The 22,353-nt window shown below is 48.9% G+C and overlaps 1 protein-coding gene across 2 annotated transcripts; it reads right to left on the reverse strand.

Annotated features, from left to right (window-relative positions):
* Nucleotides 1-15,032: 15,032 nt before the first annotated feature.
* Hpcal1 (hippocalcin like 1) lies at nt 15,033-21,214 on the reverse strand. 2 transcript variants are annotated; one of them, XM_059248341.1, is made up of 3 exons: nt 20,817-21,214; nt 19,067-19,172; nt 15,033-15,901 (listed from the first exon to the last, which is right to left on the reverse strand). In XM_059248341.1, the coding sequence occupies exons 1-3, from the start codon at nt 21,192-21,194 to the stop codon at nt 15,804-15,806; spliced, it is 582 nt and encodes a 193-aa protein (XP_059104324.1). In that variant the 5' UTR covers nt 21,195-21,214; the 3' UTR covers nt 15,033-15,803. The 2 variants fall into 2 exon arrangements, with proteins under 2 accessions (XP_059104324.1, XP_059104325.1); XM_059248342.1 differs by lacking the exon at nt 19,067-19,172.
* Nucleotides 21,215-22,353: the final 1,139 nt, after the last annotated feature.

Raw genomic sequence — 22,353 nt, forward strand, 5'->3', positions numbered from 1 at the left:
GAAATCTCTTGGGAAGTGTTTTCTGAGAGCACAGAGAAGTTGTGTTCCAGAGGCGGCCAAGGTTGTCCCTCGTGCTGGCAGCCGGACTGGGTAATGTTTAAGCGTTACCCAGGTGGTCCTGGTTGTGAAGGCATGAAGAGCACGGAGAGCAGCTGAGGCTTGGCACAGTGAGCGGCCAGGAGAGGCCATTGCTGAGGGTGCAGTCTCAGTGGCAGTTGAAGGCCCAGGACTGAAGGGGTCATGCAGAGAAATTGAGGCTTGGCACCATGAGGAGAACCTATGAGAGGCTATCGGTGAAAGTGCAGCCCAGGTGCAGCAGAGTCCCCAGCATTTTGGAGATGCCAGTACCATGGGATGACCAAGAACAGCAGCGGCTGTGGAGTGGAGCCGGCTGGAGCCTAGAACACAAGCTGTGTGTGCTGCAGAGGGCAAGGCTGGAAAAGTGACCCAGGCTTTTTGGAGAAGCCCAGAAAATCGTGAGTGGATCCCAGCCATTGGACGGTTGGAATTTGGTTTTGCTTTGATACGATTGTGACTGTGCCCTGATTTTTCGCTCTTGGTATAAGAAAGTATTTTACTGGAGCCCACGGTTGAGAGACTTTGAATTTTAAGACTTTGGATTTTAAAAGTTGTTGGCTATTTTAAATTTTAATGCATTTGAATTTGTAAAGATAGTGGGATTTTTTTTTTTCGGTTTTTCGAGACAGGGTTTCTCTATGTAGCTTTGCGCCTTTCCTGGAACTCACTCTGTAGCCCAGGCTGCCCTCGAACTCACAGAGATCCACCTGGCTCTGCCTCCCGAGGGATTAAAAGTGTTCGCCAGCACCACCCGGCTGAGAGTGGCACTTTTAAAGTTATTTATGTTTTTAATGTGAGATTTTGGGGATGAATAAGAAAGGAAGGGTTATGGTTTAAAGGTGATGTGTTTGTGTGTCAAGTTGACAAGGGGTCAGTTGTACAGGGTAGTTTTTTGTTGTTGTTTTGTTTTGTTTTTTGAGACAGAGTTTCTCTGTGTAGCTTTGGAGCCTTTCCTGGAACTCACTCTGTAGCCCAGGCTGGCCTCCAACTCAAAGAGATCTGCCTGCCTCTGCTTCCCAAGTACTGGGATTAAAAGTGTGCACTGCCGCCGCCACCACCACCCGGCCCAATACAGGGTGGTTTAGTGTGTCAACTTGACACAAGCTAGAGTCATCAGAGAGGAAGGAGCCTCAGTTGAGGGAATGCCTCCATGAGATCCAGCTGAAGGCTTCTTCTCAATTAGTGATCAATAGGGGAGGGCCCAGTCCCTTGTAGGTGGTGCCATCCCTGGGCTGGTGGTCCTGGGTTCTGTAAGAAAGAAGGCTGAGCAAGCCATGGAGAGCAAGCCAGTAAGCAGCACCCCTCCACGGCCTCTGCATCAGCTCCTGCCTCCAGGTTCTTGTCCTGCGCGAGTTTCTGTCCTGACTTCCTTCAGTGAAGAACAGTGCTGTGGGAGTGTAAGCCAAATAAAGTTCTCTCCAGTTTGCTTTATGGTCATAGTGTTTGATCACAGCAGTAGAAACTCTTAACTAAGACACTGTTTGTCTGCCTTTCTTTTCTTTTTTCTTATTTATTTACTTACATCCTACCACAGTTTTCTCTCCTCCTCCTCCTCCTCCTCCTCCTCCTCCTCCTCCTCCTCCTCCCTCACCCTACCTCCCCTCCATCTCCCCCATCCCCCTATCCACTCCTCTTCTGTTTCTACTCAGAAAAGGGCAGGCCTCCCATGGCTATCAACCGAACATGGCGTATCAAGTTGCAGTAAGGCTAAGCACCTCCTGCCGTATTAAGGCTGAACTAGGTGACCCAGCATGAGGAGTAGGGTCCCAACAGCACGCAAAAGAGTCAGTGACAGTCCCTGCTCCCACTGTTATAAGTCCCACAAGAAGACCAAGCTACGGGGCTGGAGAGATGGCTCAGCGGTTAAGAGTACTGGCTGCTCTTCCAGAGGACCAGGGTTCAATTCCTAGCACCCATGTGGCAAGCTCCTAACTGCCTGTAACTCCACTTTCAGGTCATCTGACACCTTCACACAGACATATATTCATATAATAAATTATAAAAAAAAAAAACTAAAAAAAAAAAAAAAAAGACCAAGCTACACAACTGTAGCATATATGCAGAGGGCCTAGGGCAGGCTCATGTAGGCTCTGTGGTTGTTGATTCAGTCTCTGTGAGCTCCTGTGAGCCCGGGTAGTTGATTCTGTGGGTTTACTTGTGACGTCCATGACCCCTCTGGCTCCTACAATCCTTTCTCCTGCTTTAGCGCAGGATTCCCTGAGCTCTGCCTAATGTTTGGCTGTGGGTCTGCATCTGTTTCCGTCAGTTGCTGGATGAAATCTCTCTGATGACAGTTGGGATAGGCACGAATCTAAGAGTATACCGATTATTATTAGGCATCATTACACTGACTTTTTTTTCCAGTCATGTTTGGTTCTATCCTAGGTGTCTAGGACATCAGTCTCTGGGTCCTGGCGCTCCAGGCAGTGTCAGGGTGGGCTCACTCTCATGGCGTGGGTGTTAGGCTGAATCAGTCATTGGTTGGCCACGCCCACAATCTCTGCGCCACATCCCGTAGGCAGGACAGACTGTAGGTGTAAGGTTATGTGGCTGGGTTGGTGCCCCAGTCCCTCCACTGGAAGTCTTGCCTGGTCACAAGAGATGGCCAGGAAGGTCACCCTCTCCCATTATTGCTAGGAGTCTCAGCTGGGGTCAGCTTTGTAGATTCCTAGGAGTTTCCCTTGCACCCTTAGGAGTTTCTGCCTCACCCACAAATCCCCTTTTCCAGTCATATGTTTTAATACTCTCCCCCCCACCCCCCCACCCCCGGCACTTGACCTCTCATGTTCCCATCCCCACCTCCCAGTCCACCCACAAAATCTATTTCTCCTTCTCAGGGAGCTCCAAGCACCCCCCATTTGGGTCCTCTTTGTTACCTAGCCTCTCTGGGTCCGTGGATTGTAGCCTGGTTATCCTTTACTTTATAGCTAATATCCACTTATGAGTGAGTACATACCATGTTTGTCTTTTTGGGTCTGGTTACCTCACTCAGGATGATTTTTTTTCTAGTTCCATCCACTTATCTGCAAATTTCATAATGTTATTGTTTTTAACAGCTGAGTAAATTCTCTATTGTGTAAATGTAGCACATTTTCTTTATCCATTCTTCAGATGAGGGACATATTATAGGTTTCCAGGTGTTGGCTGTTATGTATAAAGCTGCTATGAGCATAGTTGAGCAAGTGTCCTTGTGGTATGATGAAGCATCCTTTGGTTATATGCCCAGGAATGGTATAACTGGATCTTGAGGTAGATGGATTCTCAATTTTCTGAGAAACCGCCGCATTGATTTCCAAAGTGGCTGTACAAGTTTGCACTCTCACCAGCAGTGGAGGAGTGTGCCCTTGTTCCACATCCTCTCCAGCATGAGCTAGCAGTTGTGGTTTTGATCTTAGCCATTCTGACAGGTGTAAGATGGAGTCTGAGTCATTTTGATTTGTGTTTCCCTGATGGCTATAGATGTTGAACATTTCTTTGTTTCTGGGCCATTTGAGATTCTTCTGTTGAGAATTCTATTGATGTTCTATTGATGGTGTCCTTTGCCTTATAGAAGTTTTTCAGTTTCATGAGGTCCCATTTATTAATTGTTGATCTGAGTGTCTGTGCTACTGGTGTTCTGTTCAGGAAGTTGTCTCCTGTGCCAGTGCATTCAAGGCTATTCCTCACTTTCTCTTCTCTCAGGTTCAGTGTATCTAGATTTGTGTTGGGGCCTTTGATACATTAGGACTTGAGTTTTGTGCAGGGTGATACATATGGATCTATTTGTATTCTTCAGCATGCAGACATCCATCCAGTTAGACCAGCACCATTTGTTGAAGATACTTTATTTTTTTTTCCATTGTATCATTTTGACTTCTTTGTGGAAAGTTAGGTGTCCAGAGGTGTGTGGATTTACATGTGGGTCTTCAGTTCTATTCCATTGATCCACCTGTCTGTTTTTATGCCAATACCACACAGTTTTTATTACTATAGCTCTGTAGTAGAGCTTGAGATCAGGAATGCTGATACCCTCCAGAACTTCTTTCATTGTCCAGGATTGTTTTAGCAATCCTGAGTTTTTTTGGTTTTCCATATGAAGTTGAGTATTGTTCTTTCAATGTCTGTAAAGAATTGTGTTGGGATTTTAATGGGGATTGCCTTGAATCTGTGGATTGCTTTTAGTAATATGACTATTTTTACTATGTTAACCCTACCAATCCATGAGCATGGGAGATCTTTCTATCTTCTGATATCTTCAATTTCTTTCTTCAAAAACTTGAAGTTCTTATCATACAGGTCTTTCACTTGCTTGGTTAGAGTTACCCCAAGATGTTTTTACATTGTTTATGGCTCATGGTAAAAGGTGTTGTTTCCCTGATTTCTTTCTCGGTCCGTTTGTCATTTGTATATAGAAGGGCTACTGATTGTTTTATGAGTTAATCTTGTATTCAGCCACTTCACTGAAGGTGTTTATCAGCTGTAGGAGTTCCTAGTAGAATTTTTGGGGTCACTTATGTATACTATCATCTGCAAATAGCGATACTTTGACTTCTTCCTTTCCAATTTGTACCCCCTTGATCTCCTTTAGTTGTCTTACTGCTCTAATTAGAACTTCAAGTGCTGTATTGAATAGATATGGAGAGAGTGGACAGCCTTGTCTTGTTCCTGATTTTAGTGGATTTGCTTTGAGTTTCTCTCCATTAAGCCATTGGCTTGCTGTATATTCCTTTTATTGTGTCTGGGTATGTCCCTGATCTTTCTAATACTTTGATCATGAAGGGGTGTGGTGGTTTGAAAGAAAATGACCCCCAAAGGGAGTGGCACTATTAGGAGGTGTGGCCTTGTTGGAGGAAATGTGTCACTGTGTGTGTGTGTGGGAGGGGGGGGTTCAGGTCTCTTTTCTCAAGTTTCACTCAGTGTGACAGTCAGTGGACTTCCTGTTGTCTGTAAGACGTAGCACTCTCAGCTCCATCACCACATCTGCCTGCACGCCACCATGCTCCGTGCCATGATAATGGACTGAACTTCTGAAACTATAAGCAAACCACCCCAATTAAATGTTTTCTTTATAAGAGTTGTCATGGTCATGGTGTCTCTATATAGCAATAGTAAACCCTAACTAAGACAAGAGGTATTAGTTTTTGTCAAAGGCTTTTTGAGCATCTAATGTTTTTTTTTTATTCTTTCAGTTTATATGGTGGGTTATACTAGCAGATTTTCGTATGTTGAACCATCCCTGCCTCTCTGGGATGAAGCCTGCTTGGTGATGGTTATGATCTTTTCAGTGTGTTCTTGGATTCAGTATTTTATTGAGTATTTTTGCATCTGTTCATGAGGGCTATTGGTCTGCAGTTGTCTTTCTTGAGTCTTCGTGTGGTTTCGGTTGTCAGGGTGACTGTGGCCTCATAAAATGAATCGGGCAGTGTTTCTTCTGTTTCTATTTTGTGGGAAAATTTGAGTGGTACTGGTTTTAGCTCTTCCTTGAAAGTCTGGTAGAAATCTGTGCTAAAATTGTCTGGTCCTGGGCTTTTTTAGTTGGGAGACTTTTAATGACTGCTTCTATTTCCTTAGGGGTTATAGGTCTATTTAAATTGTGTATTCGATCTTCATTTAACTTTGGTAAGTGATCCCTATCAAGAAATTTGTCCATTTCCTTTAGATTTTCCAATTTTGTAGAGTCCAGGTTTTTAAAGTGTGACCTGATGATTCTCTGGATTTCCTCGGAGTCTGTTATGCCCCCCTTTTGTTTCTGATTTTGTTAATTTGGTTATTCTCTCTGCCTTGATAAAGGTTTGTCCATCTTGTTGCTTTTCTCCAAGAATCCCCTCTGTTGCATCGATTCTTTGGATTGTTCTGTCTCTATTTTATTGGTTTCTGCATGGAGTTCGGTTCCCTACCGTCTCCTCCTCTTTGGTGCATTTGCTTTTCGTTCTCGAACTTTCAGGTGTGCTGTTAAGTCACGAGTGATCTTCACATTCTTCATGAAGGCACTTAGTGCCATGAACACTTATTTCTCTTAGCACTGCTTTCATTGTGTCTCACAAGTTTGGGTATCTTGTACATTCACTTTCATTGAATTCTAGGAAGTCTTTATTTCTTCCCTGATCTAGTGGTAATTCTGTAGAGAGTTGTTCATTTTCCATGAGTTTGTAGGCTTTCTATTTTTGTTGATGTTGAAATCTAGGGTTTTGTTTTTTGTTTTTTGTTTTCCGAGACAGGGCTTCTCTGTGTAGCTTTGGTGCCTTTCCTGGAACTCACTCTGTAGCCCAGGCTGGCCTTGAACTCACTGAGATCTGCCTGCCTCTGCCTCCGAGTGCTGGGATTAAAGGTGTGCACCACCACCGGCATGAAATCCAGTTTTAATCGATGGTGGTCTGATAGAATGCAGGGTGTTATTTCAATTTTCTTGTGTCTGTTGAGTCTTGCTTTGTGACCGAGTATGGGGTCAATTTTGGAGAATGTTCTATGAGATACTGAGAAGAAAGTGTATACCTGTTAGGTTCTTTTCGTTCATAATGTCTGTTAGCTCCGGTATTTCTTCTCTTCAGTTTTTGTCTGGATGACCTGTCCATTGGTGAGAGTGGAGTATTAAAGTCTCCCACTATCAATGTGTGAGGGTTAATGTGTGATTTAACCTTTAGTAGTATTTCCTTTACAAACATGCGTGCCCTTGTGTTTGGGGCATAGATGTTGAGAACTGAGATGTCTTCTTGGTGGATTTTTTCCTTTGAGTATGAAGTATCCTTCCTATCTCTTTTGACTAATTTTGGCTACAAGTCTATTTTGTTACACATTAGAATATCTACACTAGCTTGCTTCTTGGGGCCATTTGCTTGGAAAATCTTTTTTCAACCCCTTACTCTGTGGTAATGTCGATCTTTGTTGAGGTGTGTTTCTTGTATGCAGAAGAAGGATGGATCTTGTTTTTGCATCCATTCTGTTAGCTTGTATCTTTTTAATTGTGGAATTGAGTCCATTGATACTGAGATATGATAATGACCAATGGTGTCGTGTGTGTGTGTGTGTGTGTGTGTGTGTGTGTGTGTGTGTGTTTGTGTTTTTTCTTTGGGTTATGTTGATATGAGATTATTCATTGCCTGTGTTTTCGTGGCTGTAGTTAACCTCCTTGGTTTGGAGGTTTTCTCCTAGTACTTTGTATAGATCTTGTTTTCTCCATCTATGGTGATTGAAAGTTTTGCTGGGTATAGTAGGCTGGGTTGGCATCTGTGGTCTCTTAGAGTCTGCAGCACATTCATCTGGGCCCTTCTGGCTTTTAGAGTCTCCGTTAAGAAGTTGGGTGTGATTCTAATACATCTGCCTTCATATATGTTGTTTGGCCTTTTTCTCTTGCAACTTTTAATGTTCTTTCTTTGTTCTCTGTGTTTAGTGTTTTGATTATTACGTGGCAAGGGGTATTTCTTTTCTAGTCCAATCTATTTGATGTTCTGTAAGCTTCTTGTACTTTTATAGGTATGTCCTTCTTTAAGTTAGGAAAATTTTCTTGTATGGTTTTGTTAAAAATATTTTCTGGGCCTTTGAGCTGGGATTCTTCTCTTTCTATTCCTATTATTCTTAAGTTTGGTCTTTTCATAGTATCCCAGATGTTTTGTGTCAGGGATTTTTTAGATTTTTTTTTTTTTTTTTTTTTGGTTTTTCGAGACAGGGTTTCTCTGTGTAGCTTTGTGCCTTTCCTGGAACTCACTTGGTAGTCCAGGCTGGCCTCGAACTCACAGAGATCCGCCTGGCTCTGCCTCCCGAGTGCTGGGATTAAAGGCGTGCGCCACCACCGCCCGGCTCTTTTTTTTTTTTTTTTTTTTTTTTTTTTTAGGGGGGTGGTTGGTTTTTCAAGACAGGGTTTCTCTGTGTAACAACCCTAGCTGTCCTGGAACTAGCTCTGTAGACCAGGCTGGCCTTGAACTCACAGAGATCCACCTGCCTCTGCCTCCTGAGTGCTGGGATTAAAGGTGTGTGCCACCACCACCCGGTGAATTTTTTAGATTTAACATTTTCATTCACCAATGTATCTATTTGTTCTGTTGTGTCTTCAATGCCTGAGATTCTCTCTTCCATCTCTTATGTTCTGTTGGTGATGGTTCACTTACCTAGATTTTCCATTTCCAGAATTCCCTCAGTTTGTGTGTTTTTTATTGTTTCTGTTTCCATTTTCAGGTGTCCAGTGGTTTTGTTTCCTTCGACTGTTTGTTTTTTTTTGACTTTCTTGACATTTGTTTTGGTTTTTTTTTGTTTTTCAAGGCAGGGTTTCTCTGTGTAGCTTTGTACGTTTCCTGGGATTCACTCTGTAAATCAGGCTGGCCTTGAACTCGCAGATATCCGCCTTCCTCTGCCTCCCTAGTGTTGGGATTAAAGGCGTGTGCCACCCCCCCCACCCCCGCCTTTCTTGACATTCTTTAAGGGTTTATAAAGTTGGTTTTAAGGTCGTGTTCTTGTGCTTCAACTGGAATATTCAGAGCTTGCTGTAGCGGGATGGCTGTGCTCTGGTGGTGACATATTGCCCTGGCTGTTGATGATGGTGTTCTTACACTGACGTTTAGGCATCTGGATTTGGAGGGATTCCAGGTCTAGGTGCTGATTTCTGCATTGTCTTTGTTGATTGGGTGTTTTCTTCACTGGGTTCTGTTTCCTCTCTGGTCTTCTGGCTTCTGTGGTTGAGTTAAAGGGTCTCTGCCTGAGTTGGGGGGCTGGACTTCTGGTGGTCTGGATGGCCCTCTGGTCCAGCAGGGGATGGCCCCCCAAGTTTGGGGCTGGAATTCTGGCCATATGCATGGCCTCTGATCTGGCCAGCGGTGCTCTGGGGTTCAGGATGCCGGCCTGGCTTCTGTTGGGATAGGAAGCTGCTGCTGGGTTTTCAGGGAGCTGGTCCAGTCTATGGTGGGGTGGGAGGCTTCCGACAGAGATGTGGGCAGGGGTGTGGTGATGAAGAGAGGAGGGGGAGTTGGAGTTATGGAGGTGAGCCCGGGCAGGGTGGGGGCAGTCTTACCCGGGGTTCGGGATGCTGGCCTGGGCTATGATGGGGTAGGAGGCTCCTATCAAGGTGTGGGCTGGGATACAGTGACAAGGAGAGAATGTGCTGCTGTTGGGGTTATGTTGGGTGGGCCCTGGCGGGGAGGAGAAGAGGTCTTACCTGGGGTTCAGGATGCTGGCCTGGCCTGTGGTAGGGCAGGAGACTTCCACCAAAGCCTGCCTTTGTTTCCCTTTGGGCTTTTCAAGACAGGGGTTCCCTATGTATCCCTCACTCTCTTGGATCTCGCTCTGTAGACCAGGCTGGCCTCAAACCCAGAGATGCTCCTACCTCTGCCTCCTGAGTGCTGGGATCAGAGGCATGCTCCACCACTGCCCAGCTGACCTAAAGTGTTTCTAAGGTGGAGCCTGCTGGACCTCTATGCTTGACAACTAAGGTAGTCTGCTTGGGAGAAGGCGTAGGGAGCTGCACTGAGGGTCTGGGCTGGAGTGTGCCTCTATTAGGTGGTCCATGTGCTAAGCCCTGGGCTGCCTGTGGCGTGGCCTGTCTTGGCGGCCATGCATGTTCAGCTCTGGATTTACAGGCAGGGAGGCCATATTTAGCAAGTAAAAACCTAAGCTATTGCCCGGAACCTATTCAAAAACATTATTTGTGGTTTATCTCATTTAAGTCGGTAGCTTGACGAGGCTTCTGAGTCTGGAGCACCAGGGTCCTGGGCCTGGCTTTTGGGTGTTGTGTTGCCTACTGAAAGTCAGGTTCTCCACAGACTCATCATCCCCATCAGTCTAAGGGCATGGGAAACAGAAAGCTACTGGGCTTCAGGACCAGGCTGTGCAGCCCTGGGCAGTCAGTCCTACCGGTCATAGCCACCAGGGGGCAGCAGCACCTAGTGTTTAAGATCTAGCAGGCGGCTGGCGGCCGAGCCGCCCTCTGAAAGAAGGCGCTAGGCCGACTTGTTCTCTGACTAGGGCCCCTTTCCAGAATCCCCCAACCCGCACCCCTACCTCAGGCTGTGGCACCTCCAGGGACAGGCCAGCGGGTCCTCTTCAGCCTCTGTTTCACTCTCTCTTTGCCTGTCCCTGCAGTGGGTAATGCCTGCAGCTTCCTGAGGGATCCCTGTGCCCATACCACGTGGAGGTGCCCATACCACGTGGAGGCGCCCATACCACGTGGAGGCACGGGGCTTGTGCATGCACATCTGGCCTACCTGGACCCCAAGCACCTAAAAGGGTGGGGTCCAGAGAGTTGTGTGTCTCAGTGCAGCTGTCCCAGGCAAACGGCTCCGAGCCAGAGGCAGAGCCCACCTAGGCCCCCTTCTTTGCATGGCCCCGTCCGTACCACCCACCCACCCACTCCCATCCACAGTACCCGACCCTCTCCTCACAACCACATCCCTGCAGGAGCCGGGGTCTTGTGGAGATGGGCCTGGCAACCACTTGCTATCCCTCAGCCCTGCTCCTGAGAGCTGAGGTCCGGTCCTGCCTCTGGGCACCTCATCTGCCCCAGGACGTCAATCACAGTGGGCTGCTCAGCACTTCAGCTCGGGTGGAGGACAGACCCTTGCCTGAGTCACCCGGGTCTCACAGAAAACTGAAGATCTTGTTTGCACTGCGGTGCCTCTTGTCAGGGCACAAGAAGCCTTGCTTGGGAAGGAGAACGACAGGTCTGTCCATAGTGTAACATTTGCCACACAACTGTTCGGCTTCAAACCCGGGGAACTGCTGAGGTGCCCACTTAATATCAAAGCGGACCTGGCCGCCGGCATGTCCTCCCAGCATCCCTCAGTGTCTACTATCTGTTACAGGGTCCTCCTGGCTGGCATACCTGGCCCCCTACCCTAAACTTCTCCAGCCCAGAGGCTGGGCTTCCCACCCACTACGTGTCCTTCCCTGTATAATCCAACCATTTTGGTGACCTGGCTTTTGTCTGTCTGTCTGTCTTTTGTTTTTCCCGTCTATTCTCTTGGGGCGTCATGGCTGATGCACCTAGTTCCTCTCTCCCTTACCCTCCCTTACCCTCCCCCTCAGGGTCATGTCCACTCCTGGCTCTCCCAGATGTCCGCGCCTCTGGCTGTGTCTCCCTTTAATCTACAATGCACCTCCTCCACCATACGTAGGAGGTGGAGGAGGTGCATTTTGTCCCTTTTTTTCATTCAACATCCGCTAGAACTTTACCTCTTCCCAGATACCTGCACAGGACAGCAGAGGTTGTGGGGTCCCAGAGGCTAGCAGGACCAAGAGGCCTTTCTGAGATAGCTCTCACCCCCTCCCCCCCAGAGGCTGCTCCCGGGGGAGGAGCCTGGCCGGGGATCCCTGCTGTGCAGGTGGTTTAGATGAAAGTTCAGGATTCATTCTGGGTCTTCCTCTCGAGTGGGCTGGGCTTCTTGGCATGGGGCCATCATCTTTTGGGGGTACATCCCTCTTTCTCCTACCTGAGGAACCACACTGATTTAATGAGGTGCTGATGGGGCGTTGTCTACTAGGATCCTCAGGTTCACACCCTCTGCATTTGTACACAAGGAGCTGTAACCATAAGGTCCTACTCATGGAGTCAGGAAGTAAGTAGCCTTGGCTGGCCTGGTACTTGTATGAGTAGCCTGGCCTTTAGCTTCTGGCAATCCTCCTGCCTTAGGTTCCCGAGTACTAGGACTAGACATAAGTCACTATACTGGTGTGCGTGTGCGTGTGTAGAATTTGCCCGTTATCTTGAGATGGACATTGGCCTCCATTTGCCTTGAGGATTGTGTGTGTGTGTGTGTGTGTGTGTGTGTGTGTGTGTGTGTGTAGAATTTGCCCTTGGTCTTGAGATGGACATTGGCTCCATTTACCTGCAGGCTTTTAGTGGAATCACATTGGCATTTCCGGGTCTCTAAATGACAGGGCTGAAGATTAGTGCCCTTTTTTCTTTTTTTTTCTTTTTTCTTTTTTTTTTTTTTTAAATTTTCCAGAGCTGAGGACCGAACCCAGGGCCTTGTGCTCACTAGGCAAGCGCTCTACTACTGAGCTAAATCCCCAATCCCAGATTAGTGTCTTCTAGTCGCCGCCATTACCACCTTCGCCGCATCTACTACACATAGCCCGTTATCAAATCAGCAGATTAACCCGTCCTGTCCTCCATCTTTCTCATCCATCACATTCATTGTGTTGGTTTTTTGTCAACTTGGCACAAGTTGGGGTTGTTGGGGAAGAGGGGACCTCGATTGAGAAACACTTCCATCGGATTGTCCGTAGGTATGTCTGTGGGGCATAGTTTTGATGGATGACTGATGTGGGAGTGTTCGGGCCACTGTGGGTGGTGCCATCCCTAGGCTGGAGTCCTGGGTGCTATAAGAAAGCAGAGTGAGTACAAGCCAGTAAGCAGCACTCCTTAGGGGCTCCGCCTCCAGGTTCCTGCGCTTAACTCCCTGCATGATGGATTAAGAAGAAAAAAACGCTTTCCTCCCCAAGTTGCTTTTGGTCATGGCGTTTCTCACAGCAACAGAGTGCCAACTAGGACAGAGTGAGGTATTGCTGTGCCAGACCTGACCACACTGGCTGGGGAAGGGTTGTGAAAGTGTTGGGAACTTCGGACTGGAAAAGCCAGTGAGTGCTCAAAGCTTAATGGGCGTTCTGTGGCAGTGTGGGGAGAAGTAAGGCCCGGCTTCCAGAGTTTCAGAGGGAAGCAAACACCCTACCAGGCGGTTTGTGTGATGCTACTTTGTATCCAGAACCTGTGGTTCTGGTGAGCAGCAACTGTAGAACCAGCTATGATGAACAAGAGGCCAGCACCGCTAATGTGAACTTCTGCTTTGCTGGGACAATCCCAGTCAGTCGGGGCAGAAAAATCAGCCGTGGTTCAGAAGAGACCAGCATCCCCGAGGTGAATTCTGCTGGGAAGTGTTTGCTCAGGGTCAAACAGCAGAAGCTGGGTCCAGAGCAGGGAAGGTGCATCTCCAACTGGCCACCAAACTTGGTGATGTGTTTTCCGTAGGGAAGTGATTTGGACTGCGGGAAGCAGCAGGGTCAAAGCCTTCATAGAGAGAAACTGAGGCTTGGCATCAGGTAGCAGGGTTGGAATCCCTAAAGAGAGGCCAGGAGGCCATTGGGAAAGGTGCAGCCTGATTGCAGTGGCTATCCCAGAGCACTGGAGACATTTATCGGATCGAAGCATGTCTGTCAAGGACAGTGGCAGGTGCGGTGTGGAGCCAGCCTGAGCCCATGAGAGAAGCTGTGTGCTGTGGAGCCAGAAATGGGGCTGCTTAAGCCCTTTGAGCCCAGAAGACCGTGATCCAGATGTTAGATAGTGAGGTATTTACACTTCTGGACGAGGGTTTGGCTTTGATTTCATTGTGACTGTTCTTCTCTCTCAAGTGAGAACATATTCAACTTGTTTTTGACTTACATGGGAACCTATGGTTAAGAGATTGGGGATTTTTTTATTTTTATTTTTATTTTTATTTATTTGTTACATGTACAGTGTTCTGGTATGTATGTCTGCTCGCCAGAGGAGGGCACCAGATCTCATTATAGATGGCTGTGAGCCACCATGTGGTTGCTGGGAATTCAGAAGCTCTGCAAGAGCAGCCAGTGCTCTTAACCTCTGAGCCGTCTCTCCAGCCTGTCAGCTCAAATTAATGAACTCTTAAAGGCTAGCATGTCAGAGATTGGGGATTTTTAAAGTGAACCTTGGACATTTAAAGATTATTGGGACTATTAAAGGTAGGAATGTGTTTTAGATTGTGATATTGATATTAACATAAGATCTTGGGAATAAAAAAGGAAAGTGTATAGTTAATAGTGATGTATTTGTGTCAAGTTGATGAGGCGGCAGTTCTGCAGGTTTGGTGGTTTTATTTTGTTTTGTTTTTTTGGTTTTTTTGGTCAGCTTGACATAGCCTGGAGTCATCTGGGTAGAGGGAGCCCTAATTGAGAAAACACCTCCACAGGTGGATCTCAGTGAGTCTGAGGCCAGCTTCATCTACATGGTGAGCTCCAGGCTACCCAAGCCTATGGTGAGACCGTCTCAAAAAAAACAAAAAAAACAAAAAACAAAAACAAACAAGCAAAAAATAAAAAATAATTAAACAACTTCCCCCCAAATCCAAAACCAACCAAACCAAAACTTCTGTGAAAATGACTCCATCAGATTGGCATGTGGGCAAATCTGTCGGGCATTTTCTTAAGGATTGGTGTGGCTGGTGCCACCCCTTAGAAAATGGTCCTCTTGCCGGGCGGTGGTGGCGCACGCCTTTAATCCCAGCACTCGGAAGGCAGAGCCAGGCGGATCTCTGTGAGTTCGAGGCCAGCCTGGGCTACCAAGTGAGTTCCAGGACAGGCGCAAAGCTACACAGAGAAACTCTGTCTCGAAAAACCAAAAAAAAAAAAAAAAAAGAAAATGGTCCTCTTGACTGATTTCCTGCCCTCGCTGCTTTTGCTGACGAACTGTGATGTGGAACTGTGAGTGAAATAACCCTTTCCTCCCCGAGTTGGCCATGGTGTTTCCTCACAGCAATAGACACCCTGACTTCAATAGTGGGGGACATGGTAGGAGGAGGCAGCAACTGTTTCTCAACGACTTCCGGGCACAAGAGGCAAACATCCTCATGGCAGAAGCCCCTTCAGGAACAAGACGCGGGGTTGGTACCAGATGAAGCCGAGAACCTGATCTGCCTCCTTACAGCAGCGCTGAGGCCCCTAAGCCACACCTGCTCTCCTGGACATGCCCCCCACCCCCCCCATGATTAAATCAGAGAGAGAGAGAGGGAGGCAGCATGTCACAGTCAGACCTGCCAAGAACAGTCATCCTTCGTGTTCACAAGTCTTCCCAGGCATGAGGCAGATGTTGCGGAACAGGCATAGAAGATGTGCAGACACAGTGGAGACTACAAGGGTACCCCAGGGGCTGCGTTTACCCACAACAGCTGGATGCCAAGGACCCACTTTTTGCTAAAGATTGGAGAGGGGCAGAGCCACAGACAAGGGTGCTCACCGCAAAACAGGAAACTCACAGGCCTCAGTTTATTTGATCACTTTAATATGCCAGACCAGTCAGTAGGGAGGACGGAGCACACACAGACATCTGTATTCTCAGCACGGAGGGCAGATGTCCACAGCCCTGGGCATGCATGTATCTCCTGTGGAATCGGGCAAATCGAGAATGCATAAATACCACAGCACAGCCAGACTTGGGGGTTTGGGGATTACAGGCCACAGGGGACCATGCTTCAAAGGCAGTCAGAGGCATTAAATACGGGGCCTAAACATTACAGTCCACTTCACCGTACACAAAACTCGGATAGCAGAAGGAAGGAGACCACGGTATACACGTGCAAGCGGCTTTGGTCAGAGAGAAAACGGACAAGGGAGGTGGAGCCATGCAGTGGAAAGGCTTGCCTGGTCTACTCTCCATCTTCTTCATCCCCACCCAGCCCACAAAGTCACCTGGGATCACAGAATAAATGAGCTGGTCTTGGTGAGACGCCGAAAAGTCCTGCCTGGTATCTCTGATAGCCCCCGGGCCCTCTGTGGGCAGGGAGGAACCCGACAGCCGAGAACACCTGAACCCTTGGAAGGAACCGGTCTGGACTGGAGGGGACGGACACCGAACTGATCAGGTAGAGGGGGGAGCCACGTCAGCCAGGCCAAGCGGGTGCGATGCGCTGCCTGGACCCAGGTCCCGGGAGAGCAGGAGAGATCGGAGATCATGGAGGAATCCACTTTTGCAAGCAAAGCTGAAGAGGTCAGGACAAGCCTGTGTGTCTTCGCAACTGTCCCAAAGCCCGTTCCCCTCAGAACTGGCTAGCACTGCTTGGGTCACACTGCAGCAGCCGGACAATGGACGGGTCACTCTTGGCACCTTTGATGAATTCTTCCAGGGACAGCTTGCCTGAGGGACAGAAGCGGGAGAAACAGGATCAGCCAGTGCTTTGCTCTTTGAGCTTCTAAAAGGGATAGGACCTCTGGTCGCAGTCTGGAACCTTCTGGAAAATGTCCATTCTCCATTCACTTCCAGGGTATTTACAATTTTTTTTACATATGAATATACACATTTATTTACTGTGTATGTATGTGGGCACGCATGCCATGTTGAGGCACACATGTGCCCAGAGGACAACTTGCAGGAATTGGTTCTCCTTACACCGTACAAATGTAGGTCCTGGGGATTGAACTCAAGTCATCAGGTTTGGTAATGAACTCTGGGTCTGAAGTAAGCTGCCAGCCCCACCCAGAGGCCTGGAGAGCCATCATGCTCCAGGGCGGCTGGGGAGATAGGACAAACTATGGGTCCTGATAAAGTTCCATTTTTATTAATAGGCTAAAATCCTCCGACCAAGCCGGTGGTGGGGGTGGGGGTGGGGGTGGGGTTGTGGCACATACCTTTAGTTCAAGCACTCAGGAGGCAGAGGCAGGTGGGTCCATGTGAGTTTGAGGCCAGCCTGGTCTACAGAGTGAGTTCCAGGACAGCCAGAGCTACACAGAGAAACCTTTGTCTCTAAAAACCAAAACAAACAGAAAGACTCTCCTAAGGGGCTGGAGAGATGGCTCAGCAGTTAAGAGCACTTGGTGCCTTTGCAGAGGACCTGAGCTCAGTTCCCAGTATCCACACGGTTGGTGGCTCACATCCATTTGTAACTTCAGTTCCAGGGCACCCAGTGCCCTTTTCTGACATCCATGAGCACCAGACACCGATGCAGTACACAAACACACTCAGGCAAACACTCACATACAAAATAAATAATTTTAAAAAAAGGGACTTGTGAGGCGATTCCAGGTTGAGTCAAGTTGGCAGCTAGAGGAAACCACCACAGTGCCTCCTCCTGCAGACTCTTGGCAGCTCCGGGGAGGAGAGGCGTATCCCCGGCCGCCTTTGCTGTCCCTTTCTGGACCCGGCTTCTCTGTGGCCCTACCTCCTCCCTTCTTGAGTGCCAGCAACTGGCCACAGGTGCACAGGGAAGGCTTCTCTGTCCAGTGGCCTCAGGAGCGAAACAGACAACGAGGACATGTACAGCGGGGACACAGTCCACCCTCCGAAGCTGGCGGGGCTCCTGGCCTGGGCAATTAGAAGCAATAGCCACAGCTTTTTTTTTTTTTTTTTTGGTTTTTCAAGACGGTTTCTCTGTGTAGCTTTGCGCCTCTCCTGGAACTCACTTGGTAGCCCAGGCTGGCCTCAAACTCGCAGAGATCCGCCTGGCTCTGCCTCCCGAGTGCTGGGATTAAAGGCGTGCGCCACCACCACCGCCCGGCTAGCCACAGGTTTTAGTAGAGAGTGCCATCGGCATGATGCTGCTTGAGCCTCATACTGATGCAAGGGGGCTTATCCCCATTTCACGGAGAAGCAAGCCAAGCCTGGGAAATGGCCAAGCCTCAACGTGGCATGTGGGAATCAAAGCCTTGGAGTCACGATGCACAAGAGAGTGGAGAAGGCTTTTGAAACCAGCCCACGGGCCGCGCTAGGCAAGAGGCTGTCCTGCTTTGTGTGTGAACATGTTTTGAAAAGCATTTCCTTGCTGTCTGGAAAGCTCGAGTCCTGCTGAGCTCTGTCCTCAGCTCACCTGCGTCGAGCACTTGAAGCTCCGCATGGCACTTTCTTGTGCATTAGCGTACATTTAATCTCAGCACAGCCCAGGGAGCCTTTTCTTTCCCTTAATGTTGCATTTCTTGGTGGAACAAAAGCCAATCAGTCTTGTCTCTACAAAGCCACAGACAGGCAGAATCAACTCACCGCGCGTGCATGCGTGCGTGCGCGCGCGGTTACCTCAACCTTGCTGGGGTCCTACGAGAAACCCATAGCCAAGGCAGAGAAGGGCAGAGGGCGCGTCCTCACGGACGTCTCACGGCCTCCGCTCCTCCTGAGACCTACCTTTTTGCAGCCGCGGTAGGACCTCACAGTCCTAGGTACTATGACCACAGACTGATGAGGCTTCCATGCCTGATGACCCCCATGAGTATCTGGAGTACCTCACGTCTCAGGGTGATGGCAAGAGAAGCCTGGGTGGTTGCTCAGGATCCCATGACTCAAAAGTCCTTGGATTCAGTTTCTCACTTCTCCCCGCTCAGGCCATCAAGTATACTTGCCTCCCCTCCCTAAATACACTTGTGGAAATAGTAACACTACTCTCTCCATTAACACGTGGGCTGGCTAATTTTATGTCAACTTGACACAAGCTATAGTTATCACAGAGGAGGGAGCCTCAGTTGAGAAAATGCCTCCATAAGATCTGTCTGTGTGCAAGCTGGTAGGACACTTTCCTTCTTTGGTTTTTCAAGACAGGGTTTCTCTGTGTAGCTCTGGCTGTTCTGGAACTCACTTTGTAGACCAGGCTGGCCTCGAACTCAGAGCTCTGCCTGCCTTTGCGTCTGCCTCCCATTAAAAGCATGTGCCACCATGCCTGGCCAGGAGGTCATTTTCTTTTCTTTTTTTTCCCCCCCGGAGCTGAGGACCGAACCCAGGGCCTTGCGCTTGCTAGGCAAGTGCTGTACCACTGAGCTAAATCCCCAACCCTGTCATTTTCTTAATTAGTGATTAATAGGGCCCAGCCCATTGTAGGTGGGGCCATCCCTAGGCTGGTGGACCTGGGTTCTGTAAGAAAGCAGGCGGAGCAAACCATGAGGAGCAAGCCAGTAAGTAACACCCCTCCCTGGCCCCTGCATCAGCTCCTGCCTCCAGGATCCTGTCCTGCTTGAGTTTCCTCTCCTGACTTTCTTTGATGATGATCTGCTGTATGAAGCATGGGTGAAGTAAACCCTTTCTCTTCCCGATGCTTCTGGTCATGGTGTTTCATCACAGCAATCGTGACCCTACAGCTCAGAGGTACAAAGTGACATGCCTGTGGACATAAAGCCCTGGGGAGGGCACAGGATGCAGGGTAGGTGTCCCTGACCTGAACGCCAGGCTTCTCTCATCATAGCTGAATCAAGGGGGAGAGGAAGAGGAACTGTAGGCTTGGGAAGGGCCAGGGCTGCAGAGGGCACATCCCCAACACATCTGTGCCATCAACAGTTCCACACAAACATCCACTGCTCCTCCCCACCCCCACCCCCACATTCCTACCATCATTGTTTGTGTCCATCTGCCTGAAGATCTTGTCTGTTCGTTTCTCCGGCGTGGACTCATCCTCAGGCATTTTCATCACGGAGGACACCATCTTGTAGATGGCCTGCAAAGGAGCATCCGTGAGTGTGCTCAGGAGGACGGAGGTTGGGTGAGGGTTCCCCCTCAGCCCACCCAGAAGCACAGACAGGGCAGAGTGCTCCCTGTCTGTGTCAGGACCCGTCTCTCATCAGAGCAAAGCTCACAGACAAGATGTTGGGCAAAGGGAGCCGGGAAAAGTTAAGTGATGTTTAAGAGCGTAGGGTACAGCTTGGCTGGGATGAGGGGATAAAAGGACAGTCGGTCTGGGAGAGGGTGGGGATAGTGACTGAAATGCACAAAGGATCTTTGGGGGCTGAGAATGCTGAGTGGGAGGTCACAGGGGCAAGTACAGTAAGCCCTGCCTACCTGTGGGTCCCAAATTTGCAGATTCAACCAACTGCAGATGGAAAATATTCTAGGGATAGAAATATTACTGGAGGTACAGACTTTTTCTTATTCCCAAACAATACAGTGTTATCAACACCTGTATCTGCTGGGTCAAGCACTACACGCAACATCTATTTATTCATTCATTTAGTGTTTGTGTGTGGTGGGGGGAGCAGATCTCGTGTGGAGGTCGGAGGACGACTTGTGGGCGTTGGTTCTCTTTTCCTACTACGTGGGTCGTAGGATTTGAACTCAGGCTGTCAAGCTTGGCAGCCAGCACCTCTCCCACAGAGCCATCTCACTGGCCCAAACATAGAGATGATCTAGAACATGGAGGGGGAAGGACGCAGCGGGCATATGAGCATCGTTCCCATGCAGGACGGCCCACTGCCTCATCCGGTATGGTGCCATTCTGATTTCTACAGGAGGCCCCAACCCACAGAGAGAGCTAAATTGTGTGTAAGTTCTACATACGAGTGCAAAAACACCCACGCAGAGGCCACAGGGGAATACTGGTGTCCACCTCATTCCCTTTGTCTTCTACTCAATCTGGAGCTTGCCATTTCTGTGCGGCTGCCTGGGCAGCAAGCGTCTGGGTCCTGACTCAACTGTCTCCTGGTTCTAGGGTTACAGACATGCTTACCCACTCCTGGCTTTTACATGGGTGCTGGGATTCGAACTCCGATCCTCATGCTTGTGCATCCAGTGCTCTTACCTACTAAGCCATGTTCCCAATTCTTGCTCTGATCATTCTTTTTTTTTTCCTCCCCCCTTTCTTTTGGTTTTTCGAGACAGGGTTTCTCTGTGTAGTTTTGGTGCCTGTCCTGGATCTCGCTCTGCAGACCAGGCTGGTTTCGAACTTACAGAGATCCACCTGACTCTGCCTCCTGAATGCTGGGACTAAAGGCGTGCGCCACCAACGCCCGGCTGCTCTGATCATTCTTTAGGCAGTCACCTGTCTTAGCCTCGGGTCTCATTAAAAGCAGACAATGACCCGTTTTTATAGGATGGGAGGTGGAGTGGGGGATAAACCTGATGGGTGAGCTCAGCTGGGGGCCTGATGTCTGGCAAGCGATCGATGAAGGCTTGGCTTTTAGTGTGATGCTTTGTAAGAACCTGCAGTCCTTTAGTGTGCAGGGTGGCAAGCGGGCTGAGGAATGAGCTGGTGTCATGGTGATCAGAAACAGCCCAGGGCTGAGCACGGGGGTGTATGTGTGTGTGTGCGTGTGCGCGTGTGTGCGTGTGTGCGTGCACGTGCGCCGGCCCTGCGGAGTGCCGGTACCTGCACGATCTCCAGCATCTCGCTGCGGCTGATGTAGCCATTCCCGTCCAGGTCATACATGCTGAAGGCCCACTTGAGCTTCTGCTCGAGCTTGCCCCGAGAGGTCACGCTCAGCGCGATGATGAACTCCCGGAAGTCGATGGTGCCGTCGCTGTTGGTGTCGAAGGTGCGGAAGACGTGCTCGGCGAACTTGGAGGCGTCGCCATAGGGGAAGAAGTTGGCGTAGATCTTCTTGAATTCGTCCACCGTCAGGTGGCCGGTGGGACAGTCCTTGAGGAAGCCCTTGTACCACTCCTGCAGCTCGTGGTCGGTGAACTCCGTGTGCTCCCGCAGGTCCTGCAGTACCTCAGGCCGCAGCTTGCTGTTCTGCTTGCCCATGGCAGCTGGCGCTGGAGACTAACCCTGCAAGACACGAGGTCAGCTGTGGATGCCGGGCCCCAAGATCCGGCCTCAGATCACATCCCACCACTAAGCTGGCTAAGCAATGTCCCCTATGTGTCCAGTGCCATGGGCTGGAGGAACTCAACACCATGGTTGTGCATGTCTTGGATGTCTCTGGTCAGAAAGCACAAAATGGTTTTACACAACATGGCGAACACCAGAACACTGGAAGAAGAAATTAAGACCAACCCTTCAGCTTATCAGCTTGGGGCAAAGGGGCCACATGACCTGACTCAGACCCTTTGCTCTGAACAACTTTTTTTTGTTTTCCTCTTGGGTTATCTCGTGTGTGTGTGTGTGTGTGTGTGTGTATGTGTTTCATGTCATAGATACACTTGCTGATGCCACACAGTAAATGATGCTTGGGCAGGTGGATGGTGGTGGTCCACATTCCCATCTAACACAGCTTGGTGAACTTCATAGACAGATTGACATTCATCCTGAGTGGACGCTATTAATGATGACAGAGCAGGTGCATACCTCTAGCCTTTGGAAGTTTTACTTCACTTATCAACTTGCCTAAACAATGTTGGTTATCAGCCCCATTCCTGCCCAGATTTCTTGGTAAATCTGGGTATAATAGGGTTTCATGGGGACTCAGATATTCTTAATAAAGCTTTGAAGTGTATTGGCAGGACAGAGGCTTAATCCCTCCCAGACCCTCTATCCCTGCACTGCACACAATTGACTAGGAAAGGTTACCAGCAAACATCATGCTGTTTTTATCCCTAAGAAGAGAGGCACCTGGGAACCTGCAGGGAGTCCCCACTCTTTATTATGCATTTGAGATACTGCTCCGGCAGGGAGGATGCAGAATTAGCATGGATCGTTGAATACCGATCTGAATGCTAACAGCTGAAACAGGCCCCCATGGCAATCCAGGATTGTGCTCCATTGGAAAGCATAGCCCACTCAGTCTCCCAGGAGGCCCATGGGTGAGATCCTGGGGTAATTTGCCATTTGACATGAATACTGTTTTCACCTCATCACCTCAATTTCATTTTCTTACTTCGGCAGTAACACATGTGCATGGCTCAGTCGGTTTTGAGGCATATAAAAGGATGAGGGTGGGTAGCTGTCCCCTACCCAAGTCCCA

Source organism: Peromyscus eremicus, chromosome 22, assembly GCF_949786415.1.
Source record: "Peromyscus eremicus chromosome 22, PerEre_H2_v1, whole genome shotgun sequence".
NCBI lineage: Eukaryota > Metazoa > Chordata > Mammalia > Rodentia > Cricetidae > Peromyscus > Peromyscus eremicus.

Bases quoted from the DNA above. Each gene is read 5' to 3' on its own strand.
- Hpcal1 (XM_059248342.1), bottom strand. From the start codon at position 21,194: ATGGGCAAGCAGAACAGCAAGCTGCGGCCTGAGGTACTGCAGGACCTG. The intron at 15,902-20,816 runs GTACCGGCACTC...TCTGTCCCTCAG, and splicing joins AGATGCTGGAGATCGTGCAG to GCAAGCTGTCCCTGGAAGAA.